We start from the raw sequence: 27,547 nt of genomic DNA on the forward strand, positions 1-27,547 counted from the left end.
AGGAAAAACGATAACTTTACTAGTCACCTGCGAGAGGCTGAGGGCAGCAGCCACTCAGTGCCTGTTAATGGGCTGCTGCTGCCACCATCACCTCTGGTCTGCTGGAGCAGCCCCGGGCTGTCAGCCCTTACAGATACTTTGGAAGATAAACTAAACAGGTTCTTCACAGGTTAACCAGAGAAAAAGCAAGAGACAGAAACAGCCCTTCAGTCTGAAACATCTTGCTGCACTAATGCAAATTTCAAAGAAAATCAATTAACAAATAATTATGGCCTTAGCATACCTCAAAGCTAAAGGATGAAACGTTAAGATTTATGTATGATGTGACCTCCTAGGAGGAAAAGGATTAAGGTAAGCATCTACTTGCTTTTCCTACCCCAAAAAAGGACCCTTTAAATGCTGGACAGTGTGCGTATGTGTATTTTCCAGCCAAAGCTAGCATTTATAAAAATATTATCAATATTATAGAATCATAGAATGGTTTGGGCTCGAAGGGACCTTAGAGATCACCTAGTTCCAACCCCCCTGCTCTGGGCAGGGACACCTCACAGTACACCAGGTTGCTCAAAATAAGAGCAACCATGAAGAAGAAAGTATGCAATTAACCTTCATCAAAAAAGATGCTCCCAGTTAGTTGAATTGAGTAGTAGCACGTGCAAATGAAGATTTAAGCGTCCACCCAGTGTGATACCTCACTACCTGCACAAAGCACTCATGTTCATCAACTTCAAGTAAATGCTGGCAAAAGCTACGTACTTGGCAGCGGAGGGTGCGGAAGCCCAAAGTCTCGTACTGGAAAACATTCCCGTGGTCCATACATGCCAGCAGGAGGCGGGGGAGGAAAAGGAGGTCCTCGTCTCATGAAAGGTGCTCTAGGATCCACAGGCATCATCGGAGGTCTGACTGGAGGGAAAGGTGGAGGAGCAAACCCTGAACTGATGGCTTCACTTTCAGATGCCAGTGACTGATCAGGTAGCGAGTTCTGCAACACAATGAAAACAGGGAACTGAGCTTATGGAAAGGGATAAGAAGAGGGAACACCTCCAGTCCCATCAGGCCAACTTTGATATAGACTGTCACGCTCACTAACAGCTAGTTCCAACTCCGCCTGAGCAACAGCATAATCCTGAGCAAGGCTATCTATGTGCGCTGACCATCAGCTTGACCACAGTTTCATCTTTTGGGTTATAATTTATTTTCAGCAGGGATTGTATTAGTCATACCTCAAAATTAATTCACAAGACAGTAAGTGCTGTGATAAAAGCATAAATAGAATTTTATAATTTGGACTGCACAGTGCAATATAAAATGACCAACATACTAGAGACAATTTTTAAAAAATTAAAGCTTCTTTAAATCAAGTTTCTTTTTTGCTACTTACGCTAAGGTTAGAATGATCTTTCATCTCATTTCCACTTGGTTCTGTGCGTGGGCTATTTTCTGAAGATGTTTGTCCATCTGTAGGCAAAAGTTAAACAAGTTATTCAGTGCTGAACTCCTCTCCACCACTGATTCCAGTATTTTCTCCTGAAGTCAGGATATACAGGCAAGAAAGAAAAAAAAAAAAAAAAATATTGCCGCATCAAGCAACTGTTCTGCAGGCTGACTGAAAGACAACTGAAGAACACAAAGCTACGCCTGAGTATTTTCTGCAACTTCTGTACAGGTTGCACATGAATTGCAAGGTTCCAGCTTTTACCAAAGTTTCTTGTATCCAAATAAGGCTTTTTCTGCCATTTTAGTATTACTATTTTTATTTTTTTTTAGAAGTTACAAGTGCATTTTCCTAGTGATGTATCTTAACATCACAGTTGCAGTTCCATTCTTCTGCTCCCTTCTGCTAATACTTTATTTCTGTGGTAAGTCCCGCTCTGGGAATGACTGCACTACAACACGCTCTGGGCATGAAGACCAACAGCAATCCTATTCAAGTCTGACAAAAACAGATTCCTTCCTTAGTTGCTCATCACCAAGGAGACTTTCAGAACTACCTCAGTTCTGATCCTGGACAAGCATTCAGAAATAAGAATAATCATCCTCATATTCACTGTACTCACTCTATAAGTTAAGAGATAAATAGAGACAACAGTGTTTTTACCTTTATACTTCTGGGTAATTTTCAGTAACAACTGGAGAAAATTATTAAAGGGAATTGTCAGAAGAGAGTCTGACTGGATATAAATGTACAAAATATATACACTAAATGTATTCCTTCAAAGAAAAAAAAAAACCCTAACGAAAAAAACAATGAAAAACCCCACAAAAAAAACAACTGAGATTTGAAAAATACTGCTTTCTTGCACTTTGGCCTGAATAAAGACAATAACACTAAAAAGCACAGGACCCAAACGACACTTGTAACAAGTGAGATTTTTCATCTACGTGTTGTATCTCTTCTCCTTTGAGGCAAACAAAGCGCTTTTCTCAATGAACAGACTGATCTTCTCCAAAAATCTAAATTACTCGCCATTTCAAGCAGGCCCTGCCTTTGTTGAAGATATTGTTACTTAACAATCTGAAGCATTTCAACTGCTTACATCATAGAGAGAATATTTGCTCTTCAGAGTTGGAGCCTGGATTTCAGTACCGAGAGACATGTTGCTCTTCTGAAGTCAGATGGTGTGTGTTGGGTGGTTTATGATTTTTTTAATTTTTTTTCCTATTGTTACAAATACTCACCCAAGTCTAGTAAAATTATGTGCTTCTAAAAAGCAACATTCGCATATGCTTAATGACCTGCTAAATGCTGGCAGCAAGATTATCCAAAACCCTGTAGGGTAAGTAGGTTTTGAACTGCCCAAGAACTGAATACAGCTTTTCAAAATTTTTTTAACGGCTGCTTGCGAGCAGCTGAAGAAATTACCCTTTTCCATTAAATGGATGCAACAAGCGAGTGCAGAGAGTGCACCTCTCCTGTCCTTCAGTCAGCATCCAGCTGCCAGAAGAAAGACCTCAACGGAATACAAAATATTAGAAAGCAGAAGTGAAACACAGAAGAGTCTTGGGAAAGGTGGTAGGACGGTGAGTGGCTGTACAGGAACAGAGTTGCCCCCCAGTAGAGAACAGTTCCTTGTAAAGCCTGAACCTTCAACCTGAAACACAATTCAGTGTTCCCAGTTATGACACCAAGTATCAAAGGTTCTCTCTCCCATTGCCCAGAAACCAGGCAACAAAGATGGTAACTCACTACTAATCATATGAGTAACTGGATATTGGGTGGCAAAGTTGCTGTCGTGAGTCTAATGGCTTCAGCCTAGCCCATGACTCAGACACATGTGACTTACCAGGCATTAAGTACGGATGAAAACTGTTTAATAAGTATTAAGGCTCTAAGCCCTTAAACTGTTTCAGTGATAAGGTTTAAACTCACCAAAACTTTGCCTCTGAGCTTTTGGCTGTTGCTAAGTATCACAAACTAGAATTTACGTAATTAGCCAATTTAAAACAAATGGTACTTGCGTCAGTGAAATGTGTGATTAAGCTGGGGGTAACTGCACTGCGAACTACAACAAGCTGCCAGTATGGTAAACAGTTTGGAGGAGGCGGCCTCAGGACCTTCTAGCTCAATATGCAAAGCCAGTGGATATTTGAAAAATTCGCTGTTATTCTTCTGGTCTTACTGACTTTAACTCTTTCTGACTTTACCAAAAGTGGATGGAAATGCAAGTAGGGGTTTGTGATATTTTAATGCTGTGGTGAACCTCCTGCGAGGGGCCAAAACAGACTCAAGGCCAAACCTGAATGGTTAACATACAGAACAGTGATGGTGGACAAAAAAAAAAAAAAAAAAAATACAATTCAGTAAATCCCATCCACCTGGCAAGAGACGGCTATTGCTGATAACAGGGAAAGACTGCATCAAGGCTAGCAAGTGCTAAAAAATGTTTTTATAGAGTGGCACATCAGGTCTGTGGTAGCTGTAAAGTTGTCCTCTTAACATGTCTCACTACACATGGTTAACCCATACTGAGATTGTCCATTTGAGAATATCATGGAAGCAATTCCCACCTGTTTTATCAAAAGACTGCACATTGTAAGTTCGTAGTTCTGCTGGTCCAGAAAGTCTTCCAGTATTTGGAGGATTAGGGAAAAATCTTTCTTGTCTTCGAGCAGGAGGAGGAACTGGATCACCGTAAGGCTCAACTAACATGGAAGAAATCACAAAACAGGTCAGTGAAGATTTATTCCTCCCATTCCATGCAATTTTAGAACAGAAAAATTCTCTGGATATCGCATGCTCTTGTAAATATCCAAAGTGACTATTAATCAGGGTAAGCAAACAAATATTAACCCCCCCCCAAACACAGGAATCCTGCCAAGTACATACTATAGCTTATGTTTCTAAGGAACTGCAAAAGAGAAAGTCCATTGATTTTTGGTTTAACATACAGTAGAATTTTGAATGTTATGATTGCCTGAGTTCTAAACAGTGGGGCCTTGAAACAAAGGTTCAGCATAGCAATGAAGGTCAAAGGCAAAATAAGTTACTATACGTTTTAAGCCACTCTTAGATAAAAATGCTGTTTTCTGTTACATTTCATAGTGCTATAATGTGTCTACATCAACTTCCTTGTGTCAAATCTAGCAATCAATTGTGCAGCTACAAGACGAACTGAATCAGTGAGATCTAAGTGCAAAGATGGGTAAGAACTCGGGTCAAGGAAACAAGACTACCTCTCTGCAGGATCCCGTCAATAGATTAGATCTGGCAAATGAGAAACCGTATCCGTGGACTCTGAGTTTTATAATCAGGCTTTCAGCACAGATGTGTAGCAACTACAATATTGCAACTACAATCTAATGATTGAGGTGCTTTAATCTGTGTATTTTACCTATTTTTTTAAACTTTTTTTTTTTTAATTTGTAGCATTTTTGCTTCTTTATTACAGGTATACAGGAAGGTTGTCCTTCCCCTGCATCGTTTACTTGAGAAATATCAGCAGTATGGTCTTTGATTCACCTCTCTCTTCCTTGAGCGATAATGTGCAACACAGGTATTTAGCTGAAGAAGTGAGAGCGAAGACTGATTTTGTTGTTAATTATCAGAGGCGGTATCAACATGAAAGTATGTACCAAACAGGATGACTGTACCGTGGTACTCCTGTGCTATTAATATAAATGTTTTTTTGAAAAACACAGTATTTTTCAACATTAGTTAGTTTGTTTTTATTTATTTATTTAAGGCTAATGTACCACTAAACCATTTTACTTTCTCAGATCTCTTATTAATTACCCAGCCCAGGCAGGTCTTTTGGTGCACTAAACAAACCCCCAGTAAAATGATGAAGCCGAACAGTTGATTGTACACTGCTAGTACCAATACATATTTAAAAGAGAGCATAGAAGTTCAAGTGAACTGCAAAATTTAAGAAGGGGGGAAAAAAATTACTATTATAAAAACTTTTTCAGTGCAGTTGCACATCCAGTTCCAAGAAAACACTTCATATTTTTAAGCATAAAATACTTAAATATATACCCTGCAAGTCAGTAGCTCCATCTTTCCATAGATAGGGTAGGTAAGTAGATTTTTATACCTGGTGGAGGCAGAATTATCCTGCGTTCTCTGTCCCAAGGAGGAGACAGGGATCCAGTATCTGATGGTGGTCTGTGGGGATCAGTTAATCTATCAGAACTCAGCTCTCCTCTTTCATTACCAGCTTCATACATTGCAGGCGGTCCTCTGGATCCTAACAAAAGAAATTAGATAGCTATTTACCCAGGTATTTTTAATCCTCTATTATAGCTTTCTTCGTTAAGTCTGAAAATAGTAAAATAAATCACGGAATGCCAACACTGACAAGATATGAGAGGTGCATGGCTCCACAGGACTCTCCAGCTGTTTGCTGATGACCAGTTATGTTTACCAGAAGTGTTTAAAAGGTTTGATTGGAATAAAAAAGTCTTAGTTCAACGAGAGTGCAATCTAGATCACTTGCATTTATTTTTTTTTAAATAATAATTTTAAGAGTTTCAGTTCACTCGAATCAGAGAAACTACTGCCCTCAAGACAAATCTTTCTTCTCAGTGCTAAAAGAACCTGCTGCTAATCAAGCTAAAAAACTAGCACACTGAAAGTTACTCTAATCTTTAGAAAAGATCCACATTACATTCAACACTCTTCTGGTTCTTTCTAATTCTTTATTCAAGAAAAAAAATATTAGAGAAGGACAGGTCAACAAATAACCAAGTGCAAGAGAAACTGTAACAGTGAATGATTTTAGGTTGCAAACTTCCTTTAAAATAGATTTGGTCTGAAAAAGTATAGAAATACTGAATTCTGGTATCATTTTCTAATTCTCTATCCTAAAATTCAACCTAGAATTTGAAGCCATTTCTCTTCTTGTGCAAAGTGAGATGAGCACTATAATTGCTCTGTAGCTGGCATTCTTTAATCCCATCATTTGTTTAATTTGCCCAAATTACGTTAGTGCTCCATTATGAAATGGACTGTAGTTATGCCTTTCATAGTCCCTTTCCTTGCTAAAACCACATCTTGCAATTCAGTTTTTACTCTTCCTCACCAGCAAGAGCTGAGGTACAATTTAAAGATACACTGGACAACTCAGTTTCATTACTTACTCTCTCTATACAAATAAGTTATGAAGTAGGCTTTTGCTTGGGTGTGGTACAGCTACAATTGAACAATCAATCTCAAGCTTTTCTGATTTAGAAAATGAATCAACTTTCACATGCACCTGAATATGCTTTTTACAATGAATTAAAGTAAACAAATAGTCCCTGTCGGTCTTTAAGAAAAAATAAATAAAAATCGGTGTTGATTAGTGAAATCCTTATAGAAGACATATTTAGACATGTTTCCCCATAAAATAAGCACAGGTTTCAACGGGTGTAACAGTAGTAGTAAATTAAATAGTAGCTTCTTTATTACCCGTAACAGATACTGAACTCCACTCTAACATTTACCTACACTATTTCAATCAACATCAAAAATATGAAGCAACAGTGGTTTTCTTCCCTTACAACCCATGACACCACAGCTTGCTTTCACCTACTCCTTAATCTCTAAATTTTACTCCTTACATGCAACCTGCCTGTCCCTTTTACCACTAGGGAAGAAACCGTCTCCATGCATAATTACCGCCTCAAATTTAGAACAAAGGGAGGAAACCAATTTACTGAATCACTAACTTTCTACAATCACAACCCCCAGTAAAACTGTCTCATCTTTTTGGCAACAGGCCAAAAGAGAAATACCCTCTCCTTCTCTCACTGACTGTAGATCAATGAAGTGGCAGTATTCTTTCTTCGGAAAACTAATCGACTCTTGTTTACTTTAAAATCGTAAGTTCATTTCGGCAGAACCTCATTTGTCCAAGAAATAAAGACTCATTAAGTTTGGCTTTTCACTTTTCTCAATCTATGCTTCTGAAGTGAATCCACTGACCAACCTACTAGTAACAACTAAATTTTCCATTTTACTGTTACACATCAGACAGCTTTAGAAGCAAGCTGAAAAACAGGAAGAGTTTGTCCAATTCACTAGCTATGTTGAACTGGTTGTTTTAATAGTTTTTGTCACCAGCAAGAGGAAAAGGTGTGACAGGTTTATAGTTGAGGAGAGAGAAATCCAGAATAGATACATTTTCAAGTTTAAGAATTGTACCTCTTCCTCCTCCTCCACCTGGAAGCATAGGTGAAAGCCTTAAAGGGCCCTCCAATAAAGTTGGAGGGGAAAGAAAAGCTCTTGTTTCAGATGAAGGCCGGCCCATTGGTGAGGGTCCATATGGGGAATGCTCTGGAACAGTTAAAACAAAATGCTCAAGTTCACAATATTTAGTTTAGCAAACCGTATAAAGTAATTGACTTCTCAGGTGAAGTTTGAAACTAAATTGTCTAAGTGAAATGAAAACTGTGCTCTAATTACCATGTGTATCATATTCCTAGTCTACTCTCATCAATACTACAAACGCTCTTAGTTTCAACAAAATACTCGACATGACCTAGAGTCACTTATGACCCAATTATTTTTTTAAATGACTGCTATTTGTACATACACATGCCAAGATAGTTTTCAAACAATTACATATGTGTGGTCTTGGGAAACAAAACCATAAACCAAAACAATTAGGCTCCATTTTACAATTCAATACTGTACCTCTGCCAAATGGTCTAACTGGAACATCAAGAGCATAAGGATCTTTTTCTAAAAGGTCAAGTTTAAATTCTGCTTCAGTTAATCTGCAAATAAGCAACAAAAAAGTAATAAATAACCAAGAAGTGCAAAAATTTTACTACAGTGCACTGTTTACTGCTAGGCTTTCTACTTAAAGGGTTACCAAAGCAAGACATTTTATTCCCTAAATAGAAAGAAGAAACAAAGGATGTCTCGGGAGTTCTTAAGTTCAGAGTTCTGTAAGTATTTCTCCATGCTGCTGTATTTAAATTGTAATTCAAAAGCTGAAGTGGCACGTTAGATGTCACAATTCCTAGCATGACATTACTCTCATGAGCACCCTAAATTGCATTCCAAGTACTAGTTAACTTCACATGTAACAGCTCCTCTCAACCACCATCACCTGATCTCTTAGCTCAGTATTAACTTCTGAGATAAGCTGTAAAATCATTAGGTAACCATGACACCTGGTTGATACATACTTATTTAAAAGAAACAAACAACCAACAAACCCCCAAAACCTCCGAGTTCTAATATTACATTCTGTTTCTTTCCTGAAATAAGAACCATGTGAAGTATTGAAATAAGTTCTTACTTTCTTGCATGTTATCATTAGAGGAATGCTCAAATTACTCCCTTTCTTTCAGAACTCCGATGGAACACTGCATTCTCTCTGCCCTGTTTGGGCCACAACTGATTAACACAGGTCTAGGAAACACCAAATTGCATAAATCCAAAACATACTCACATGCCCAATTGCATTTGTTTAGAATTAGATGAGGACTGCACTTACTTTTGTCTGTTATGTGCATTTTCTTTTTTTATATCATTGAGGTGTCTTTCAGCTGCTCGGGCTGTTAGCTTTGCGGAGGGACAAAAATCAGATGCTTAGATACTGCTATTTATTAAACACTTCATAAATGTGACAGGTGCTAGATCCAAGACATTTTCCACCCCCCCTTCTGAAGCATGTGAACCGTATTTTCACAAGATATGACTCGTATATAAAGCATATGAGACAGAGCCTCACAACTCACCAAATGACATTAGCAGCTCTACTACCCAAACTTTTGAGGAATGATATGGCTTTCCTGCAGGTTCTTAAAACTGCAGAAATGAAATTCTTTGGCTATAGCTGCTTTGAAACATCTACAGAATATTTACAAGATTTAAAATCTCAAATTTTATGGAAGAAAGTTTCATTTTATAAAAATGTATTTAAAAAACTGTAAACTCTGACCACGAAGCACCATAGCTTTTAACAGGATTTTATCTTATACAGACCATTCTGTGAAACTGCAGAATGTATTAGTCTGGAGATATTTTAAAGTTTCCTGTTTGGAAAAAAGGTAAAAATGGATTTTGTAGCAACATTCTTAGGGAGCTATCAATGGAACATACTGTTCTCACAGGACATAACGTCTTCTGTTAGTAGATAAAAGGAGTGAAGTACATCCAGGGAAAATATTAAAATGGCATTGAAACAAGGCCAAAAGCTTCTACTATTAGCAAAATGTCACACACTTGTTAAATGGCAACATGTTATTCCAGCAGATTTATTGCTGTAGCAAATGATATTGTAATATATTTCTACTGTGCTCACAGGTATCTGGCTTAATTATTCCAACAATTTTATATGATAGAAGTATTTTTAACATGCTTTTGTGTATTTCTGCAAGAAATTCGTATGTTTAAAGGTGACGGGTTAATTTTGATTATCCGTTTTTAATAAGAAACAAAAAAGTGATAAAGCAAGCTATTCAAATCACAGACGATGCAGAAAGATTAGAATATTCAGTATTTGGAACTTACCCAATTATCATGAGCTTTTTTCTCATGTGAAGTAATCTGTGAAAAAGAGATCCATTAGATCATTACCCTTAGATGGGGTAGAAGAAGAAAATTTAAGATTGAGTACATGCTGTTATTCATAAATTTAATGTGTATGGCTAATTTATGATGAGACATCTAAACTTAAAATATAACTTTTTAATAAAGTTATCTGGTGATCTCTGCTATGAAATTGTGTCAGTCAAAACCAGGTGGCATTAAGAAGGGGGGGACAAAAAATAAGGCAAAAAAAAAAAAATCCAACAAAATCAAGCGAAATACAGTATCCCAACCTATCTGAAAGTAGTATTTCAGTTGCAATAACATCCCTCCTAGTCCGCATGAATGGTAGATAAGACAAAGCACGTACCTGATTCTGGTAAGAACGAATGGTTCTTTCTAGCTCTTCTTCAAGATCTTTTGCTCGCTGTCTGTAACAAAATCAGGATTTATGACATTGTAATAAAATGTGTAGGAAAGTAGTTTTAAATACAGTAAACACAACAGTAAACACAAGGTATAATTAAGATTTTTTTAACCAAAAGATAGTATTGTCACTTAGTCTCACAGGATACATAAAAACTATAGTAGCAGTGAAAATTCTAGGCCCTAGATTAGTGCAAGCAGGAATGTAAAGGAAAGAACAGAAACAAAAAACCCAGCATCTCCCCAACTTCTCAGTGGTCTGCAATATGTTTCCAATATAAAGGATATCCCTCCACGCATGCCCTAACAGCCAGCCTCACACAGCTCAGCAGATGTGGCTGGAGCACCATGCTGCCACAGGCTACCAGAGTCAGCCCTGAGGGACAGTCACCTGCACTAAGGTTATTTCAAGACCACAGAAAGTATGATGCCACCCTTGCTGCCAGCTACCCTGGGCACAGCCTCGCTAGGTTCTACGCTCTCTCAGCAGGTGCGCCAAAGACACACTCATTGTTCAGTTATACTCCATTTGCAATACTATTTTTCTCTTTAAAATTAAGATGCCTACAAAGTTCCCATTCTGAGTAAATCAAGAAGGGTTAATTCTGTCTTCCTGTATGAATATTGAAGAATATCTATGAGAACTTTACATTCTAGAAAAAGAATTAATCCAACTCTTCAGGAAGCATTGTTGATCAGTATCATAGAGTCAATACCCGCCAAAACGTTAAAGGAAGACGGGGAATATACATCACAGATTGAAGAATTATGCCATCGTTTTGAGAAACCACAGAAACAAACCAGAGGTACACCGTTGGTGTAATACAAAACGGAGCAAAGCAGTTAAACTACAGAAAATATTTCCACATCACAGTATTTTAGTAAAGAATTTCTAAAAAATGGTACTATTTCACAAACTTAGAAATAGAGAAATAGCATACTATAACTATACAACATAAATATTTTAGGATCTATAGGAAAACTGAAAGTTGCATCCATTTCACAGCATTCTCTTAACTTTATACTTTTATCTCTGTTCAGTAAAGGGAACTAGATTTGATGGAATGGTAGAAGTTGGTCTCTAAGCTAACGTGTAAATACAATTGGCATTCTAATGGAAAAAAGGCTGCTAGTGATCTTCCATACCCAATTTTAACAAAGCAAAAACTCCCTTAGTATGTATTATTACACACAAACTAGCATGTAACACACACTAAGAAACTAGAAGAAAATATATTCACTTATACTAGTGTTCTTATTAATTCTCTATTGCCTTTTGTTCACTTTGGGACAAGTGATTACAGCAACTAAAATCTGTAGTTACCTGTAGCTATTTAGTTCTTCAGCAGCATGATTAATTTTTTCATCTACTTTAGAAAGCTTTTCTTCCTTCTGTAGACGTTCTCTCTCTTCTACTGTCAGCTTCCTTTAAGAAAATACAAAAACTATGGTTAATTCTGTTTCAAGTCAACAATTTTATAGTTGGTCTGACAAGAAAAATGTCTCAAATTATTTAGGTGTGATGAATACATGATATTTATCCAGATAAAGAGTTTTATAGGCAACATATACAGTGGCATAAATAGCACTAGTTTGTATTCATAGTAGTTTGTTCAGTTCATTAACTGTTCTATATGAAAAGATTAGATTACTACTATTCCTAAAAGGAACCTGGAAGACAATCCATACTCCCAAAGAATATTTCATAGCATCACAGAACGGTTAGACTTGGAAGGGATGTTTAAAGATCATCTACTTCTGAACCCCCTGCCATGGGCAGGCACATCTCCCACTAGACCAGGCTGCTCAAAGCCCCATCCAGCCTGGCCTTGAACACTTCCAGGGATGGAGGGTCCACAACTTCTCTGGGCAACCTGTTCCAGTGTCTCACCGCCCTCACAGTAAAGAATTTCTTCCTAATGTCTAATCTAAATCTCCCTTCTTTCGGTTTAAAACCATCACCCCTCATCCTATCACTACACTCCCTGATAAATAGTCCCTCCCCATCTTTCCTGTAGGCTCCCTTTAAGTACTGAAAGGCTGCTACAAGGTATCCCCAGAGTCTTCTCTTCTCCAGGCTGGACAACGGTTCTATTTGGGAGAGGAGAAAGGAAGAGGCGGGGGGCAGGGAAGCAGCCAGAAATCAAATCAAACAAACGAAAAACCAAATTACACTAACTTTCAGTGTTTTGTTCTGGTGCTTTTTTGCATTTTACAGTAATTTTCTGGAGCAGAAAAAGGTTGTTATTAGGTATTAAAAAACAGGGTGGTTTGTTTTTTTTTAAATTCTTTCCTGGCATCTCTTTTTTTATGCCTTGTTAGGCACTACAGAAGAGAAAACTCATATTCCAGATCACAGATTATGCATGCACGAGGTTAATTCTGCAGAACACACATGGATACTACTGCTGCATAGAGTCCTGAGTAGGTAAGGTGGTCATTTTCCTGTCAACAGCGGTCCTTAGCAAACAAGCTATCTAAATCATGGATTTTTTGAATATGATTTAAATGTCTTTTATATTCAATCTTAATTTCCCACTTTTCTGTTTCCCTTGTTTGAACACAGCCAGCTTTTTAAAAGATGCCTTGTTAATACTAATAGCATCTTTCATTCTGCTATCTCATCATGCCAGCTTCTCCCCACTCCTTTTTGGCTTTTCTAAAATCTTTGATAAACAGTATACGTTTGCTGAGCTTCAGTGTGGTATTTTTAAATATCACCCACACAGTCTGCAAACATTTTTATTTTCTGACTGCCCATCATAGATTCGTCTTAATAGTTTCCTTCCCACTTCCCCCCGCCCTTTTTTAAAATCAAATGTTGATGTAGTGCATTTCTAGGTTTTGTTGCATCTACAAAGATGCCAAATATCTCTATAAATATATATACTACAGAGAAGATTAATGAAAGGAATACTTTAAAAAGGTCCTGCATACTGCTCAGTAAAGGATCAAGACTTGTGCTGCTTCTCTTGCTGCCTTCAAGATTATGTCTGCTCCTTGAAGAAATAATTTCTGGCTAGTAAAACTAATTTTACCATTGTACCCCAAAATGATGCCCCCTGCTCCCTCCCTGCCCCATCCACATGCATACACACTTCTGAAGGATACTACATGCCCCATCCCATTCCGATCAACCTTATTTCTAGTCCTTAACATACTTCTGATTTCCATCACTAAGTCATAATCCCTACTATCACATCCTGACGGTGAGGCAGATAGTACAGCCCCCATATTCTATCCTTCTGGATGAGGAAAGCCTGATTCACAGGGGTTCTATGTTGCTTACTGATAACTGTTAGCTTGCCTAAGTTTTAACTCTAAGCTTAGTTTTAAGTACAGCATCACTCCTCTGATGACATTACTGTCTTCACTACATAAAATATAACTCACTGCTAAAGCAGCTACTGATTGTCTTTCTTTCAGCAACTTTGATAGCTGTACTACATCATATCTGAATTTAATTTTTAAGAAAAATAATATCAAACTTTCCAACTTTATCCACCTTATTTCACAGATTAAAAATTTGTTATTTCTTGTTTTCTCTTTGTTTCTGCACTTGCTTGTGGAAGAGTCCTAAAATAATATACCACTACTTTCATGGAAACAATTTCTATAAAATTACTGTGGCCACAAATGTACACAAAGGTGTAACACAACAGGGTCTTTACAATTCAGAAAACTCTGTAAAGCAACATTCACACTTTCAATAATTTTCTGCCCCCCAAATCAGAGAGTTACATTCAAATCAAACAGCAAGCATTGAATATAAAAAGAGGAACCAGCACCTGTGTAGTTTCATTTCATTTTCTTGATAAAGCTCAGTCATTACTTTAAGTTTCTGCTGAAGCTTTTGAACTTCGTTTTCAAAACGCTCATTTTCAGACTGCAAGGAAGCTTGTTGACTTTGAAGGTTTTCTATACGTTCTGTCAAATTTAGAGATAATTATATTGCAACAATGCAAATTCACAAAAATTAAAACATTTTCAATATTTTAGTACATAAAAAGTCTGTAAAAACATTTGATACTATGCTGATTTAATAATATAAGCAATAGTATGTTAATATAATTCAATAAATTATACAAATTGAGAAGCAGTATTGCTCCTTTTGATGGGAAACCAGCAACTATACTCTCTACCTGTCACGAAGTGCGGCTCTGAACGTATATCTAGCCTTTGCTCCAAATCGTACAGCTTCTTTGAAAACAATGCAGTTTTGTAATTCACAATATAAATTTTCATTTAGGGATCTTATTATTGTAACTGTTCTACTAAAGGGGTAAAATTGGTACCATCATATTCTCTTGCAGTTTCACCCACATGAGGTTTTGCCGAGTAGCCTGAAGGTATAACTTAGATTTGTCAAACTATCTTATCTTTCCAAATTTAAATAAGTCATGTTTTTTTTCCTATTTACTATTCCTATGTCTTTCCAAGAAACATAGAAAGCTTCGAGTAAGTCTGAATATCTTTATGGGATAATGAATTTGGAAAACACACTAACATAAAGAGTCAGTTTAAAGGACTACCAAAAACGGAAAAATACAGTTTTACAGAGCATTTCATCACCCAAGTAACAAAGCACAGCACGTTCAAACGTGATGGCTACTCTGCTGCCTGTTATCTATGAAAGCAATAGCTAGTTACAGGCTTTGATTTGAATTAAAGTGGCAGTGTTTTCATTTCATAAGGTTTAGTTCAGTATGTCCTACACAACAAAGGAAAAAAACAGAGGAAAACGCTTTTAGGTTCAGTTCTCTAAATGCAGTATTTTGGATTTTAAGAAGTATTGAGCTTGCATCTATTATAAACTAATTACAATTAAGCTACCACTTTTTAATAGATGGTTTTAAAATTTAAACGCCATTGTTTCATGTCCAGAAATTATGTAAAGAAGGTATATATTTACTAATATCACTTTGCCCATGTATTTTAAGATTCTATAACATAACAGTTATAGAATATGCCAACAGAGTACAAGAAAATTTGCAAATGGTGCTTCAGCAACTTCAATTGCTTTACCTCTAAAATCAAGTACTTAAAATAGCTTAGCAACTTAAACAGACATTTTAAAAATCAAGTACAGCTATTAATGTAAACTTAATTCATTTTTTACTGGAGTGCTTACAGCCTGTAACATCATTTTACAAAAGCAGCATCTTATTAATCTTAAAGGCAAAACAACATTTAATTACCTGTAAGTTCTCCTTTAGCTTTATTTTCATCAGACAGTTTTGAATACATTTGATCTCTTTCTGTTTCCAGAGTCTTTAAACAAGCGTTTAACTACAATAAAAATTTAAAACATGAGCATTTTAAGATTAAGAAACTGTTTGCATGCAAAAATATATAATTAAACATTAAAAGATGCTCTGTGACAGTTATATCTATATGCAATTAAACTTACCATAAAAATTGCATATATTCCCTCTAGTTCCCCCCTTCCATCCACAAGTTTCTCAAAAATCACATACCTTTGCAGCATAGATCAATTTCCTTACAGTTCGTTTTTGCTGATCATCTGATTGACAGAATAGAGTACGTCACATAAAACGCATAAAAAGGTTTGTGATAGAGCCTACTACTATTACTTTTATAAAAAAGCAATCCCCAATGTACCATGACAGGCATAGCATATTTGGAGGAAAAAAAAAAATACTGTGAGCAGGGGCCAATATGCCTATATTCTAGTGCTTTGTTTACCAATCACTCAGACTCAGAATGTTCATGTTAAAATGGAGATGCTGAATATACACTTTAAGATTTACTGGGATGTGCACTAGGGTATAATCAGCAGCAGCATAAAAGAAGCTGCAGCAAGAAAAAGCAGGAAGAATGGGTCTCCCTGTGCTGCTGTTTTGAGGGGACCCACATCTACACCCATCTGACTCCAGTGCTACCATACTCCCTGCAACAAGTAACACCTGCATAAGAACAAGGAAGCAGAAATTAGGCTCTAAGGACCCACAGTGCTACTGCTGGGAGGAGCTTCAAGAAGAAATGAAAGCAAGGTTCCCATCTAAAAATGTTCGAGAAGCACTGCTTAATAGTAACCTAGGCTAAAGTCATTCTGCAAGAGACTGAGCACTGAGTCCTTACATCGCTCTATGACAATATGTACGCTTTAGCTATATGCACACACTGCTAATAGTAGCATAGATGTCCAAGCATCAGTTAATTGTCCAACATGAACAACACTGGGCGCATTTTGAAAATCCAACTTCTACAAAGCTAATCTTTCAACTTCCCTGGAATTTCGTTGGTTCTGTATTTCTAAAACATCTATTCTAAAACATAATATTTAAGATGGGAAAACATACCAACCGTACCTAAGTGCTCTCCATTCTCTGTTTCACCCTTTATATCCGTGTCCCAGAGATTATCTTCAGCGTCGTCATCTTCTCTTATTGCTGAACTCCAGTCTTTCATCTTCAGTATGTATTGTGTCAGTGACTAAGAAAAAGCCCCCACAAAACAGAAACAGTAAAATAAATGCCAGCAATGAAAATATAGTTACCATTACAACTACTTTTTCAGGATTTCTGTCCTTCACTTAGTTCCCTTAGAAGATTAAGTGAGCCCCACAGACAAGATTCTAGATGTCTGATAATATTTTTCTATTAAAACATATACCTGCATGTCAATAAGTGTGCCCTTGTGAAGACTTTTCCGATAGCCAAGTATGCATGCTTTTATCAGGGCTTGTGTATGCACACATGTACAGGCACTCTCAACTGCCGCACTCCAAATTAAAAAAAAAAAAACTCACAAATAGTCTATCAGAACTAAGACAGTTTTTCCTTATTTAATGTGCTGGCTTGAAAGGTTATCAGACTGCTCCATTGTGCTGCTAAGCAACCTTTTTCACTTAGCAGGGAACACGACATTAGAGGATGGAGACAGCAAACAAAAACCCAAAACAGCTTAATGCATATTAAGACAAGGAGAGGTCGTTAGACTTTCTTGGAACTCAATGATTAGCATCAGTCTGAATAATTTGATTCAATGCTAGCTGTCATAATTTACCTTTACTTGACTCTCTTTATTTTTCAATACTTCTTCTATATCTGCTTTAGAAGTTTCAAACATCTTAGTTTGTTCGTTCAGTTCACTAAATCGTTCACCCCATCCTTCAGCTTCTTGTAAAAGCTAAAAAGGGAAATACCAGATTAGTGTGATAGTCTATTACAACGAAGAATCAAGGATGAATAGTATTTAAGCCTGTTACGTATATTACCTACACACAAACAGAATTTTAACCTCTCGCCCATCAGCAAGAATTAACAGAGATAGACTACAAGACAGTTAAAGAGTTGAAAAATAAGACTTCTATGTTACTGTCCAGTTGTTTTAGCTGCAATAGCTCTCCATTGTAACTAGTTGTTAGGACATTTTTAAACATTTCTAAGAACAGTTCGGTTAATATTCCACTCAGCTAAAAAACCCTGATGTGACAATCACAATGGATATAAAGTAGTGACAATTCATGTAACAGCTACAAATGTTGGGGAATAGATGGAGAGGGGAACGCTCAGTCCCCAGTATGCACACACACTTCTGAAATTGTACCTGTGTCTTTTCAACCTAGAAGAGGTTGGTGAGGTTAAGGGAAACCAGGAAGCTTTTTAGACAGCTATTTAAATTCACGTGACTTGCAAAGCTGTATTATTTATCCTACTCTTCTCCATACTTCTTAAAGTAATTTTCTGATTTTTTTTAAAAAAGCTTCCCTGTTAATGAAAATCACAGCAACTGTATGTAATAGACATCTACTAGTTTGTAATTAACTGTGGTTAACTAAAAAGACAGGTAGATTCCAAGGTTACATTTTACAGACATCCCCTAGTAAAATCTCATTTCACAAAAATACTTTACAACAGTAAAGGGATTAGTACACTTAAGCACCAGTTCATTAAAAATAACCACTGCAACATATTAACTAATTAAACCATGCCTTCATATTGTGAGAATGAAATTGAACTGATGCAAATTTCTCTTAAGACAAAACATGCAATACAAAAACATGGGATACAGTACAAAAAATTTGTCTTAGAGTCTGTCAAAAGAGCATTGCTTAAAGTTGCACAACAGGCAACCAATTTAAAAGCAGTGAATGTACAGAAAGGAATAACCAGGTTGAGCAACAAGAACATAACAGCCAGTTATACTAAACGTAAAACCAGAAAATGGTAGTTAAACAGGGGAACTGCCATGCAAACAGAGAAGCAAGCCTGAACACTACTTAAAGATAAACTAGAAGGCATAAGACAAAAGGTATGTGACTAGAATTGGATGAACCCCACTTGGCACACAACTGCACCTTTCAAGCAGTAAAAGCCATGTATGAATTTGCAGCATCACACAAACTAGGTATTACGGATAAAACAAAAATACTCTTTTATGCTAACACTGCTCAGAAGACACACACAGGCATCTACTTTTATCATTAAATGTCATCCTTAAAGGGAAGTTAAACTTTAAGGGATTCCTTCTTCAGGAAGCCAAAGAGAAAATAAATTGACATGATTTTATATACCTGTAACAATCACAATAAAGAGAAATAGCAAGGATTTGCAATAAGCTAAAGCAGTACGTATTTCTAACGCTCCTGCAAAAAAACAAAGCACAGAAAGTCTGGAGCTCATTAACAGTTCCCTTGTTCAAACTAAAAGGCCCAATCCTCTCTCTGACACATCATAAATCTGAGACAGCACATCTGTTATAATGGTTAAGCTATGATGTGCCAGAAGATTATGACCCATTAGTGCAAATGGACAGAGGAAGAAAGTACTCTAGTTTCTGTGAACAAATAACACCTTTGTTACCTTTTGAGCATAAGTGAAATTCCATCTTTAAAAAAAAAAAAGTAAGAAAGGAAAATAAAAAAAGGATATGGATATTCTAATATAGCAAACTAACTCACATGCTTACAACCACCTCGTAAAAGAGAATACAAATAAGCAAAGCAGATACTTCCTCTTCTTTCCTTATCAGGTTCCATCAGTTCTTATCAGGTTATTTATCTACTAAAAAGCATAGCGAAATACAATATACACAAATGTTCTCAAATTACTAAAAATCACAAAGCTCAGTGAACAACAAAGTGTAGGAATTCATCTTCAATAACGTGGTTAAGGAACTACTATACCTGGGTTATTTTATCTAGAAGGAATGCAAAAAAACTTATTTTTATCTAGGAACCTGGCAAGTTAATTACATCCTGGGAGTTGTATTCAACTGATTTTTTTTTTCCCCTGGGTTTGCTTGATATAAAATGATTGCTTATAAAATTTAATTGTCAGCACTCAGTATTATCTACTAAGTAATTTAGTACTACTTAGTATTATCTACTATTTTTTAATAAATTAAAGATTCTTTTCATACACACACAAATAATTGTATTATTTCTGTTTGAACCCAGTTTTATACCCAAGTATTAAAACTTTGTGTTACTGCTTTTCAAAAATTCATTAAATAAGTATACTGTCACATTTGAAATAAAGCACTGAGACGAGATCCTTCTTCCTCACAGAAACAAACAAAAATGATGTATAGATTAGATGAAAAAGACTGCTGAAAGAAAATAATTCTCAAGCAACTTCATCTCACAGTGATAACACCCAAATCTACTGTTTCTCCACTGAGAGCATCTAATAAAACTTTTTTTGTAGTCAAACATGTACTCCTTCTAAAATTAGAGAAAAATATAAAGTTTTACTGGTAACAGAGTTGTGCAGAACTGAAACATTCTTCCTGCAGAAAATTTTCTATTTCCAGTAACTGTTTTATTTTTTTTCCTGAATCAGTAAGTCTGATATGCACAATGTTTTGACAGAGAGGACTAATACAATCCCTAGCTAAGAGTGCTGAAAACCAACAGGCCTGTCCTTCTACCCCCACCCAATATTTACCAGGTTACTGTTCAGGTAACAAGATCACCGGTCAGTCAGGAAAATAAGCACATATCCATTAAAACAAACAACAAACTCAAAAACTCACAAAAAACCAAAAACATTCCATGGAACATTTAAGGTTCAGAGAGAGTATCTTTTTGTTGGAAAAAAATAGAATAACTTAATGATAAAACTAGTTATTGCACAGGACAAGTATTGTATATGCTGAACATTTAAAAATAATCAGCATTCTTTGGGATCTGGCTATGGCACTGGGGAAAATAAACAGTAATAATTTGAGAACAGTCTTTTCTGTCCCTTTGTATTACCTACCTGACTTTCCATGAATTCATCCATAGTGGTACTACAGTAAGTTTTTTACCTGCCTTTTGCATACTCTGCAACTTCTTAATTTCTTTTTTTTTTTGGATCACGTATAGGCATTTTCTCTCTGCCTCTGTAGAGGGTCCTAGCTGTGGACTTGCTCAAATGTTTCTGCTTTCCTCTAGGTCTCAGCAAAATTCTTACTAGTCTTACATTACCATATGCTCTCTTTCTCACTGAACTCTATGCATGTTTCCCCACAAACTCTAATTATTAAATTTCTTTCAAAACAGAACTATTCTAGACAAAGTCGTTCCAACATAAAATAATTTTAAAACCATGTCCTCTTCCTCATTCCATTTACTAGAACACACAAGGGGTATTAACACACATGTTGAGGATGAGCTCCTTGGAGAAATCATATTTACATAGTATCATAAGAAAAGAGAGTACTTCTAACAATAACTAGGAAGAACCTACCTGTTTCTCACTTTCCTGGAGATGACAGTTTTCATCTACTGCATCTTGAACGGATGTCTTGAGTCTCTCTGTATTAATCTGATACACTTTTAGGGTGGACTTGGCCTAAGTGAAATAAAAAAGTCTGTTGTTTAAAGAGTATAGGTGAAGATATAAGTGGGGTCACGATGATGTTATTGGACTTATTCTTAGGTTTTTTAGCTGTGCTATATATGTATTCTCACATTTTCCCTACAATTTCAACAGTTTTTGCTGATTTAGTTTTGCAACACTGTATATCTTTGTGAAGTAAGAAGGCAAAGAAAAAACAAGGTAACTGTACTTCCCAATAAATGTCTATCACTATATGAAATTCAAAGTTGCTAAATCACATCATGCAAAAGTACTAAGCCTTACCCTTAACAGAAACAAAATTAAAACAGTAACTACATGGAAAACAGAGAAATTGCAAAGATTTGAAAACAGACACTACAAAGATTGGACATACCTCATCAATTTGTGACTGGATAGATTTTGCGTCATTCTCTAAAGACTCCACTTGCTTCTGATTTTCAGCCACCTGAAAATTATTAGTTGTCATATAGCTTCTTCCACAGATTTGACTGAAAAGGTCTAGGCAATTAATAAAGTTACTTTAATTTTCAAACTGAGAAGGTTCTACTCCCAAATCAGTAAAACAAGCTTTTCTTGAGTATTTTCCTCTATGGGTGTTATTTTTCTAATACGCTACAGGAAGCGTGAGGGAAGACAAAATGGGAAATGTAGTTTTTGTGTCAAAAAACCCAAAGCGAATAGTTTGCCTTCTCCATAGAGAAGTTTTTCGTGGGATTTTTTTTAAATGAATAGTAACAAAGACAGGATTCTATTTATTCTTACCAAGTTATCATTTTCTGATTGCTTAGATTTTTCTTCTTCCAGTTCTTTTTCTAGATTCTCTATTTCTTGGTTGAGTTCCAAGTTTGACTTGTTCAGTTTTTCATGCATTCCCTAAATCGATTTGTTTTGACAGTTAACATAAAACATTTGACATTAATTACATATGAAGACGACAAGTATGTTTTAAATATGACAGCAAAGTATGTTTAACAAATTTCACCGTATCAAGGATAAATCTCCAAGTACTCTATAGAGACTCTTGCATGTTAACAAAACTTGTAACAATTAGCTCTGTAGTATCTGAGGTGCAGAATTAAATAAATCTATTTGCTTTTTTGTTAGACAAATTCTATAGAGCTCATTAGATATCTGATTAACTTGTTTGGAAGTCTTTTACAAATATATTCTCAGTTTGGAGGATATAAACAATGAAGTGGTAATTTTTGTTTACAACTCTTCTCCAGGAGCCTATACAAATATATTTGAATTAAAATGTGTGCGAGAAAAAATACTTCATGCGTTACTATCTCCTAGAAACAGTGAAAAATTCCTTTTTATTGTCTAATATGCCATTTGCTCTATTATCAGTAATTTTTAATGCAGTTGTTACAAAAATTTCTCAATTTAAATGCCTCACTTCTACGTCATCTTCAGTAACCCAAGACAAAAATAACAATGTTCTCAATTAAAACAATTAAGTTTTGCAGGGTTTTGTTTTAGTTTTGCTGTTGTTGGGTTTGTTGTGGTGGTTTGTTTTCTTTTAATATGGGCAGCATTTTCCTGAAATACTGGCTTAAATTGTAGAAATAAAAATTTCCATTTATCTTTTTACCTCAAAAAAAGATGTATCTGTTGATTCTTTCATAACATTATCATCCTTCAGAGACAATTCTAGATCTTCAAACTGGAAAGGAAACACTTTATGTCAGAACGTATAAAAGAACTGCTTAAATAATGGCATTAATTTATGATGCTCTAGTCTGAAACATAGCCACCACCTAAACGTTCACAAATGCACCTTGCTGGAAATCAGGAAAGCCTAAGTCCTAGTAGATTACCCCAGTAGCACAAATCAAAGACGTTTTTAAGTTGCTTCCAGTGAAATACATCGCATTAAGAGTTAAAGGCAGAACCCGCTAACACCTTAATTGCGCTCACAGGCACTGACAGGAAAAAGCATTTGAAGAAACACTTTTAAAATGCTTTAAACATCTTACTTTTACATAACTACTTTAAATACTTGATAAATTGGGACCATTCCTGTGACACATGTGAAAGCAAAAAGTGAGGATCATTACCTCTTTTTTGCAAAGGCTGAGTTTTTCAAGAGTTTTGCATTTTTCTTCAACTAATTCAGCAATTTTATTAGCAAGCTGTTTTTCTCTTCCTAAAAAAATGAAAGGCAGTTAAGTGCTGCAACATCCAAATAATTAAAAGGAGAAAAAAAAAAAAAAAGAAGAAAAAGTCATACTCCAAAGAAACAGTATGAAAAATAAGCTTACCTACATAAAGTCGACTTCTAACCTGAAATAAAAAGAATAAATACTGAAAATGTCTGATCAATTGTACTTGTACAGTATCTGAAAACTAATCTTATAAGCTGTGGTTCCATCAGTTTAACCATGGAAGGTCTATAAATACAGGCTGCTGTTAAAAATGGGCAATTGCATCCTCTCCTCTTACGCCCTCCGTGACTGTGTTTTTGCCCTGTCCTCCCACTCTAATTAAACAGAGAGAAGAGAGGAAAGGAGGTTAGTTTTCACCTGGATCACTTTTATAACACATCTCTGAATGGTCATCACATAACCATGACTGCAACACAAAGCGGTAGTGGACATGCACAGCCAAGAGTAGGCAAGGGGAGGGAGGGGGAAGCTCCACATGCTAGCTCAGACTTAACTTCCTATGAGGAAAAAAACCCCACACATTGTAATACATAACAGTTAGTTGCAGTAAGGGTACAACTTGATGGGCATCCTGCCCAGATGCAATTCAGTGGGAAGTGCCAAATCAGCAACTGCCATGCAGAGTCTAGTCCCAGAATCAAAATCTAACGAACTGTGGGACAAAATCCGTCACAAACAGCCTGGACAAGACATGCAGAACTTGGCTGAACCCACAAAAACTTTACAACACAGCATTCCTCTCAAGGCTGGGCCTGGATCATGTTTCTTACACACAATGGGTCCCTCAGATTTTCCCCGTTTCCTCCTCATTTAAAGACATGGGATGGACAAGGAGTCCATAATAGAAAAGAGGAAGTCATAAGCATGATGGGGGGATCCTATCATCCCCCCAAAACCCAACATCAAACCCCATTACTTTTGAGTAAGTAACCATTAATTCTTCAAAGAGGAGTCAGTGCAGTCCTAAGTATGGATGACTGAAAAAGCTATTAGTAAAACTTCTGCCTTAGTGACATATGCAGGAGGAAAACAATACTAGAACATCTCTTTCATACCACCTAAAGGGATGCTGCTAGAAAACAGAAGCAACAACCCAAATTATAGATACATTACAGATACCTTTACAGACAATCTGAATCACTGCTACAGAATAAGATGGCAATTTTCCAGATCTGAATTGATGTCAGAACCCTAAAAATGCATCTGGTCATATCCAAAAAACTAAACCACTATGCAACATATCTTCAAACGTGAGTGTCATTATACCTAGCACCAAAATCACATTCTGTCTATTTAAAAGTATGCAAAAACTAGGGAGAATTTGAGAATACTGAATTATGGACACTGACCTCATTTCATTAGTAGGGAGAGTATGGCAGGCAGCTGTTATTACTCAGATCCTTACTTACAATAGAAGCAACCTTTACCTCAAAAATATAATCTGATTTGTGTGTTAAAAGGTTTCAGTACTACATTTCTCAAAGTCATCAGCTTAGCGCTCACAAACAGCACACAGTAAAATTGCTTCAGTGTTCCAATAAACAGAATCAAGGTCACTGTCCAAAGAGTTTTAAAATGTCTCCCTTGATGGGAATTCATCTGGATTGCTTTTGCTTACAATTACCTTGAAAGACCTGAGCTGGTCTGGCTACAGACAGGGTAGTCACAGAGATATCTATACGCACAGCAATACATACAGCCTAGGAAAAACCTCCATATGCCGTGAAAATAATTTAATGGCTGACTTTGAAAGTCTGGTGTAGAAATTAAAAAGAGAAGGAAAACGGAACCCTTACTACAGTAAGTTTCATTGCATTTCCTCTAATACCAACAGTCACTCAGTACATGTCCAAACACTTACTATCTTCACAGACTACTTCCGAATTTGTCTTTTAGGGATTCTAAAGTCAATCACAACAGATTCGAAACTCTGAAGCATTACCTATCTTGAACAGAATAACAATTTCAATTCAAACCATTAACGCACTCTACATATCTGCATGTAATTTGAACACTTACTGATTGATAACTTCTATACAGGAACAAGAGAACAGTAAAGGCTCCAACAATGCCAGCACAAATCACTATTTCCCATGGGAAACCATACAGATCAGGACCAGGTCTCATATCTTCAGGCAGTGAAGCCACAGCCTGAAAAATAAAGTAAAAAGCTTCAACTAAAGGAAAAGAGGTTAATATTTTCAACAGAAATAGACGTTACACGTTGACTTGGTTTACTCTTAAGGCTTGTACATCTGTTTTTTTCCAAAACTCAGAGAAAGAAGATAGAAGCAGCCTTTGGTTTTTAAATTGTACATCTACTAAGTGAAGAAAAAAAAAATAAGATAAAAGTTACAGCAAGATATGATGATGACTAGATAAAGCGCTGAAAAGTTTTCCTTCTGAACCTGCCAATTAAGGCAAATTCTGCTTTGAGCTGTCTACACATTTCACTGTTAGAAGAATCAATACTGATAAGTCTCTTATGATTTACTGGTAGATTTGTTTGTTAGAGAAACCTGCTCAACTAACTTCATGCTAAAATAACATACTGAACACAGCCAATGATTTAACACGTTTTGAATGCTTAAATACACTCACGTTTTATTTGTAAACGGATACCACTATTTTCTCAAGGATATAACCCGCTTAATGTAGCTCACATTTACTACATGTGACCTGTGTTTAACAAAGTGTTACTGTACCGTAAAGCCTGAACCTCGATTTCTTTAATAAAACAGCCAGAATACCCCCACCGCAAGCCAAGAGGGGTGTGCGTGTGTGTGAAACCGGGGGGCAGGGGATTCGCTTCACTGCTCTGGCTTTCTGAGACCTCCGTTATTCCCCAAGAAACGGCCAGCCCCGACGGGCCCCCCGCCCCCTCGACCACGCCCGCCCCCAGCCGCGCAGCTCTCCGCCGGCTGCCGGGACCCCCCCCCGCGCCCGCACACACCGGCCAAGCAGAGCCCGCCCCTACGTCTCAGCCCTGCGCTCCGGTGCGGGGCCGTTTCTCTCAGGCCCGAGCCCCTCGCCACCACCCGGCACCGCCGCTTCCCCCAAGGCCCACGCGCTGACGCGCAAGACCCCGACCCTCGCGGGGGTCTGCCAGAGCCGGCCCCGCGGTTGGCGGGGGGGGAGGCAGGTCCCGCACTCACCCTGCGCGCCCCTTCCAAGGCCAGCCCGCCGTAGCGCTGCGCGCTCTCCCGCAGGCCCAGCCAGAAGCTGGCGGCGGCGACGTCCAAAGCATTCCCGCGGCCGGCGGCCGCCATCTTACCGCGGCGGCGCGAGGCCCACCGCCGCGAGGCCCCTTCCGCCGCTCCGCTTGACAACCGGCCTGTACCACTGCCGCGGCCGGGGGGTGGGGGGGTGAAGGAGGAAAAAACCACTGCTGCCGCAGGAAGGGGGGAACAACGCGGGCACAGGTGGGAGCCTGAAGGGGGCGGCAGGCTGTACCACTGCTCCACGCCACTGCAGGGGGGGACGGAGCGGGAGATACCACTGCCAGGAAGGTGAGAGCACGACGGTGACAGCGGGGCCCGGGCCTCAGCGGGGCCGCCGCGGCGCCTCCAGAGGCGGCCCCGAGGGGCAGATGCGCCTCAGGGCTGTCCTCTCCTCGCCCTCCAAGCCTGGGGGGCGGCCGGCAGAGTCGTAGGTCCCCGGGCCCTCTCCCCACAGAAAGAGAGGCGGGAAGGACCGACAGCTCCCTTCAGCCTACGCCGCCGCTGCCGCCTCACCGGCCTGCGGTACTGACGTGTCCCCGGAACCTACTCCTGTTCCTCCGCAAAGTCGCCGGTCAGGGAAACTCACCTCCCCGTCGGCGTCCGCCGTCTCCATCCGTGCCCCTGAGAAGGTCTTTAGAAAAATAAAACCGTCTGGGCTGGATCGGTGGGGCAGGGCCCGGCTCCAGGGCCCGGGGTTCCCTCACGGGCAGCCGGGGCGGACATTTGCCCGGCGGGGGCGGGGAGGGCGGCAGGTGGACCTTGCGCAAGGCGTTGGGTTGGTGCCCCGGCGGGCCGCCGCGTTACGACGTCGTTTAAACTCAATTTCTTCTGCTAAGTTTGTCAACAATGAATCGTACTGGGGCTGCTGGTACACACATAGAATCATAGAATCGTCTAGTAGGTTGGAAGGGACCTTTGAGATCATCGAGTCCAACCATCAACCTAACACTGACA

At 38.0% G+C, this 27,547-nt stretch overlaps 1 protein-coding gene across 10 annotated transcripts in view; it reads right to left on the reverse strand.

Moving 5' to 3' along the window:
- MIA2 (MIA SH3 domain ER export factor 2) overlaps window positions 1-27,547 on the reverse strand; it is a 44,371-nt gene that overhangs the window by 4,471 nt on the left and 12,353 nt on the right. For 5 of the 10 annotated variants that reach the window (XR_010070916.1, XM_063333907.1, XM_063333905.1 and 2 more), the window contains exons 7-28: window positions 25,392-25,523; window positions 23,469-23,490; window positions 23,265-23,353; window positions 22,799-22,870; window positions 21,967-22,077; window positions 21,578-21,649; window positions 21,091-21,195; window positions 17,420-17,542; window positions 16,714-16,846; window positions 15,868-15,914; window positions 15,589-15,679; window positions 14,179-14,317; window positions 11,715-11,816; window positions 10,335-10,395; window positions 9,947-9,982; window positions 8,928-8,995; window positions 8,117-8,199; window positions 7,625-7,756; window positions 5,535-5,687; window positions 4,009-4,143; window positions 1,382-1,458; window positions 757-982 (exon numbers count right to left, since the gene is read on the reverse strand). Coding sequence is in view for 9 of the 10 variants with exons in the window: in XM_063333907.1 (XP_063189977.1) it covers window positions 757-982; window positions 1,382-1,458; window positions 4,009-4,143; window positions 5,535-5,687; window positions 7,625-7,756; window positions 8,117-8,199; window positions 8,928-8,995; window positions 9,947-9,982; window positions 10,335-10,395; window positions 11,715-11,816; window positions 14,179-14,317; window positions 15,589-15,679; window positions 15,868-15,914; window positions 16,714-16,846; window positions 17,420-17,542; window positions 21,091-21,195; window positions 21,578-21,649; window positions 21,967-22,077; window positions 22,799-22,870; window positions 23,265-23,353; window positions 23,469-23,490; window positions 25,392-25,523 (2,209 nt within the window). In the remaining variant the exon portion in view is untranslated. The other 5 variants (XM_063333908.1, XM_063333901.1, XM_063333903.1 and 2 more) reach the window with 4 other exon arrangements.

This window comes from Chroicocephalus ridibundus, chromosome 4, assembly GCF_963924245.1.
Source record: "Chroicocephalus ridibundus chromosome 4, bChrRid1.1, whole genome shotgun sequence".
NCBI classification, from domain to species: domain Eukaryota; kingdom Metazoa; phylum Chordata; class Aves; order Charadriiformes; family Laridae; genus Chroicocephalus; species Chroicocephalus ridibundus.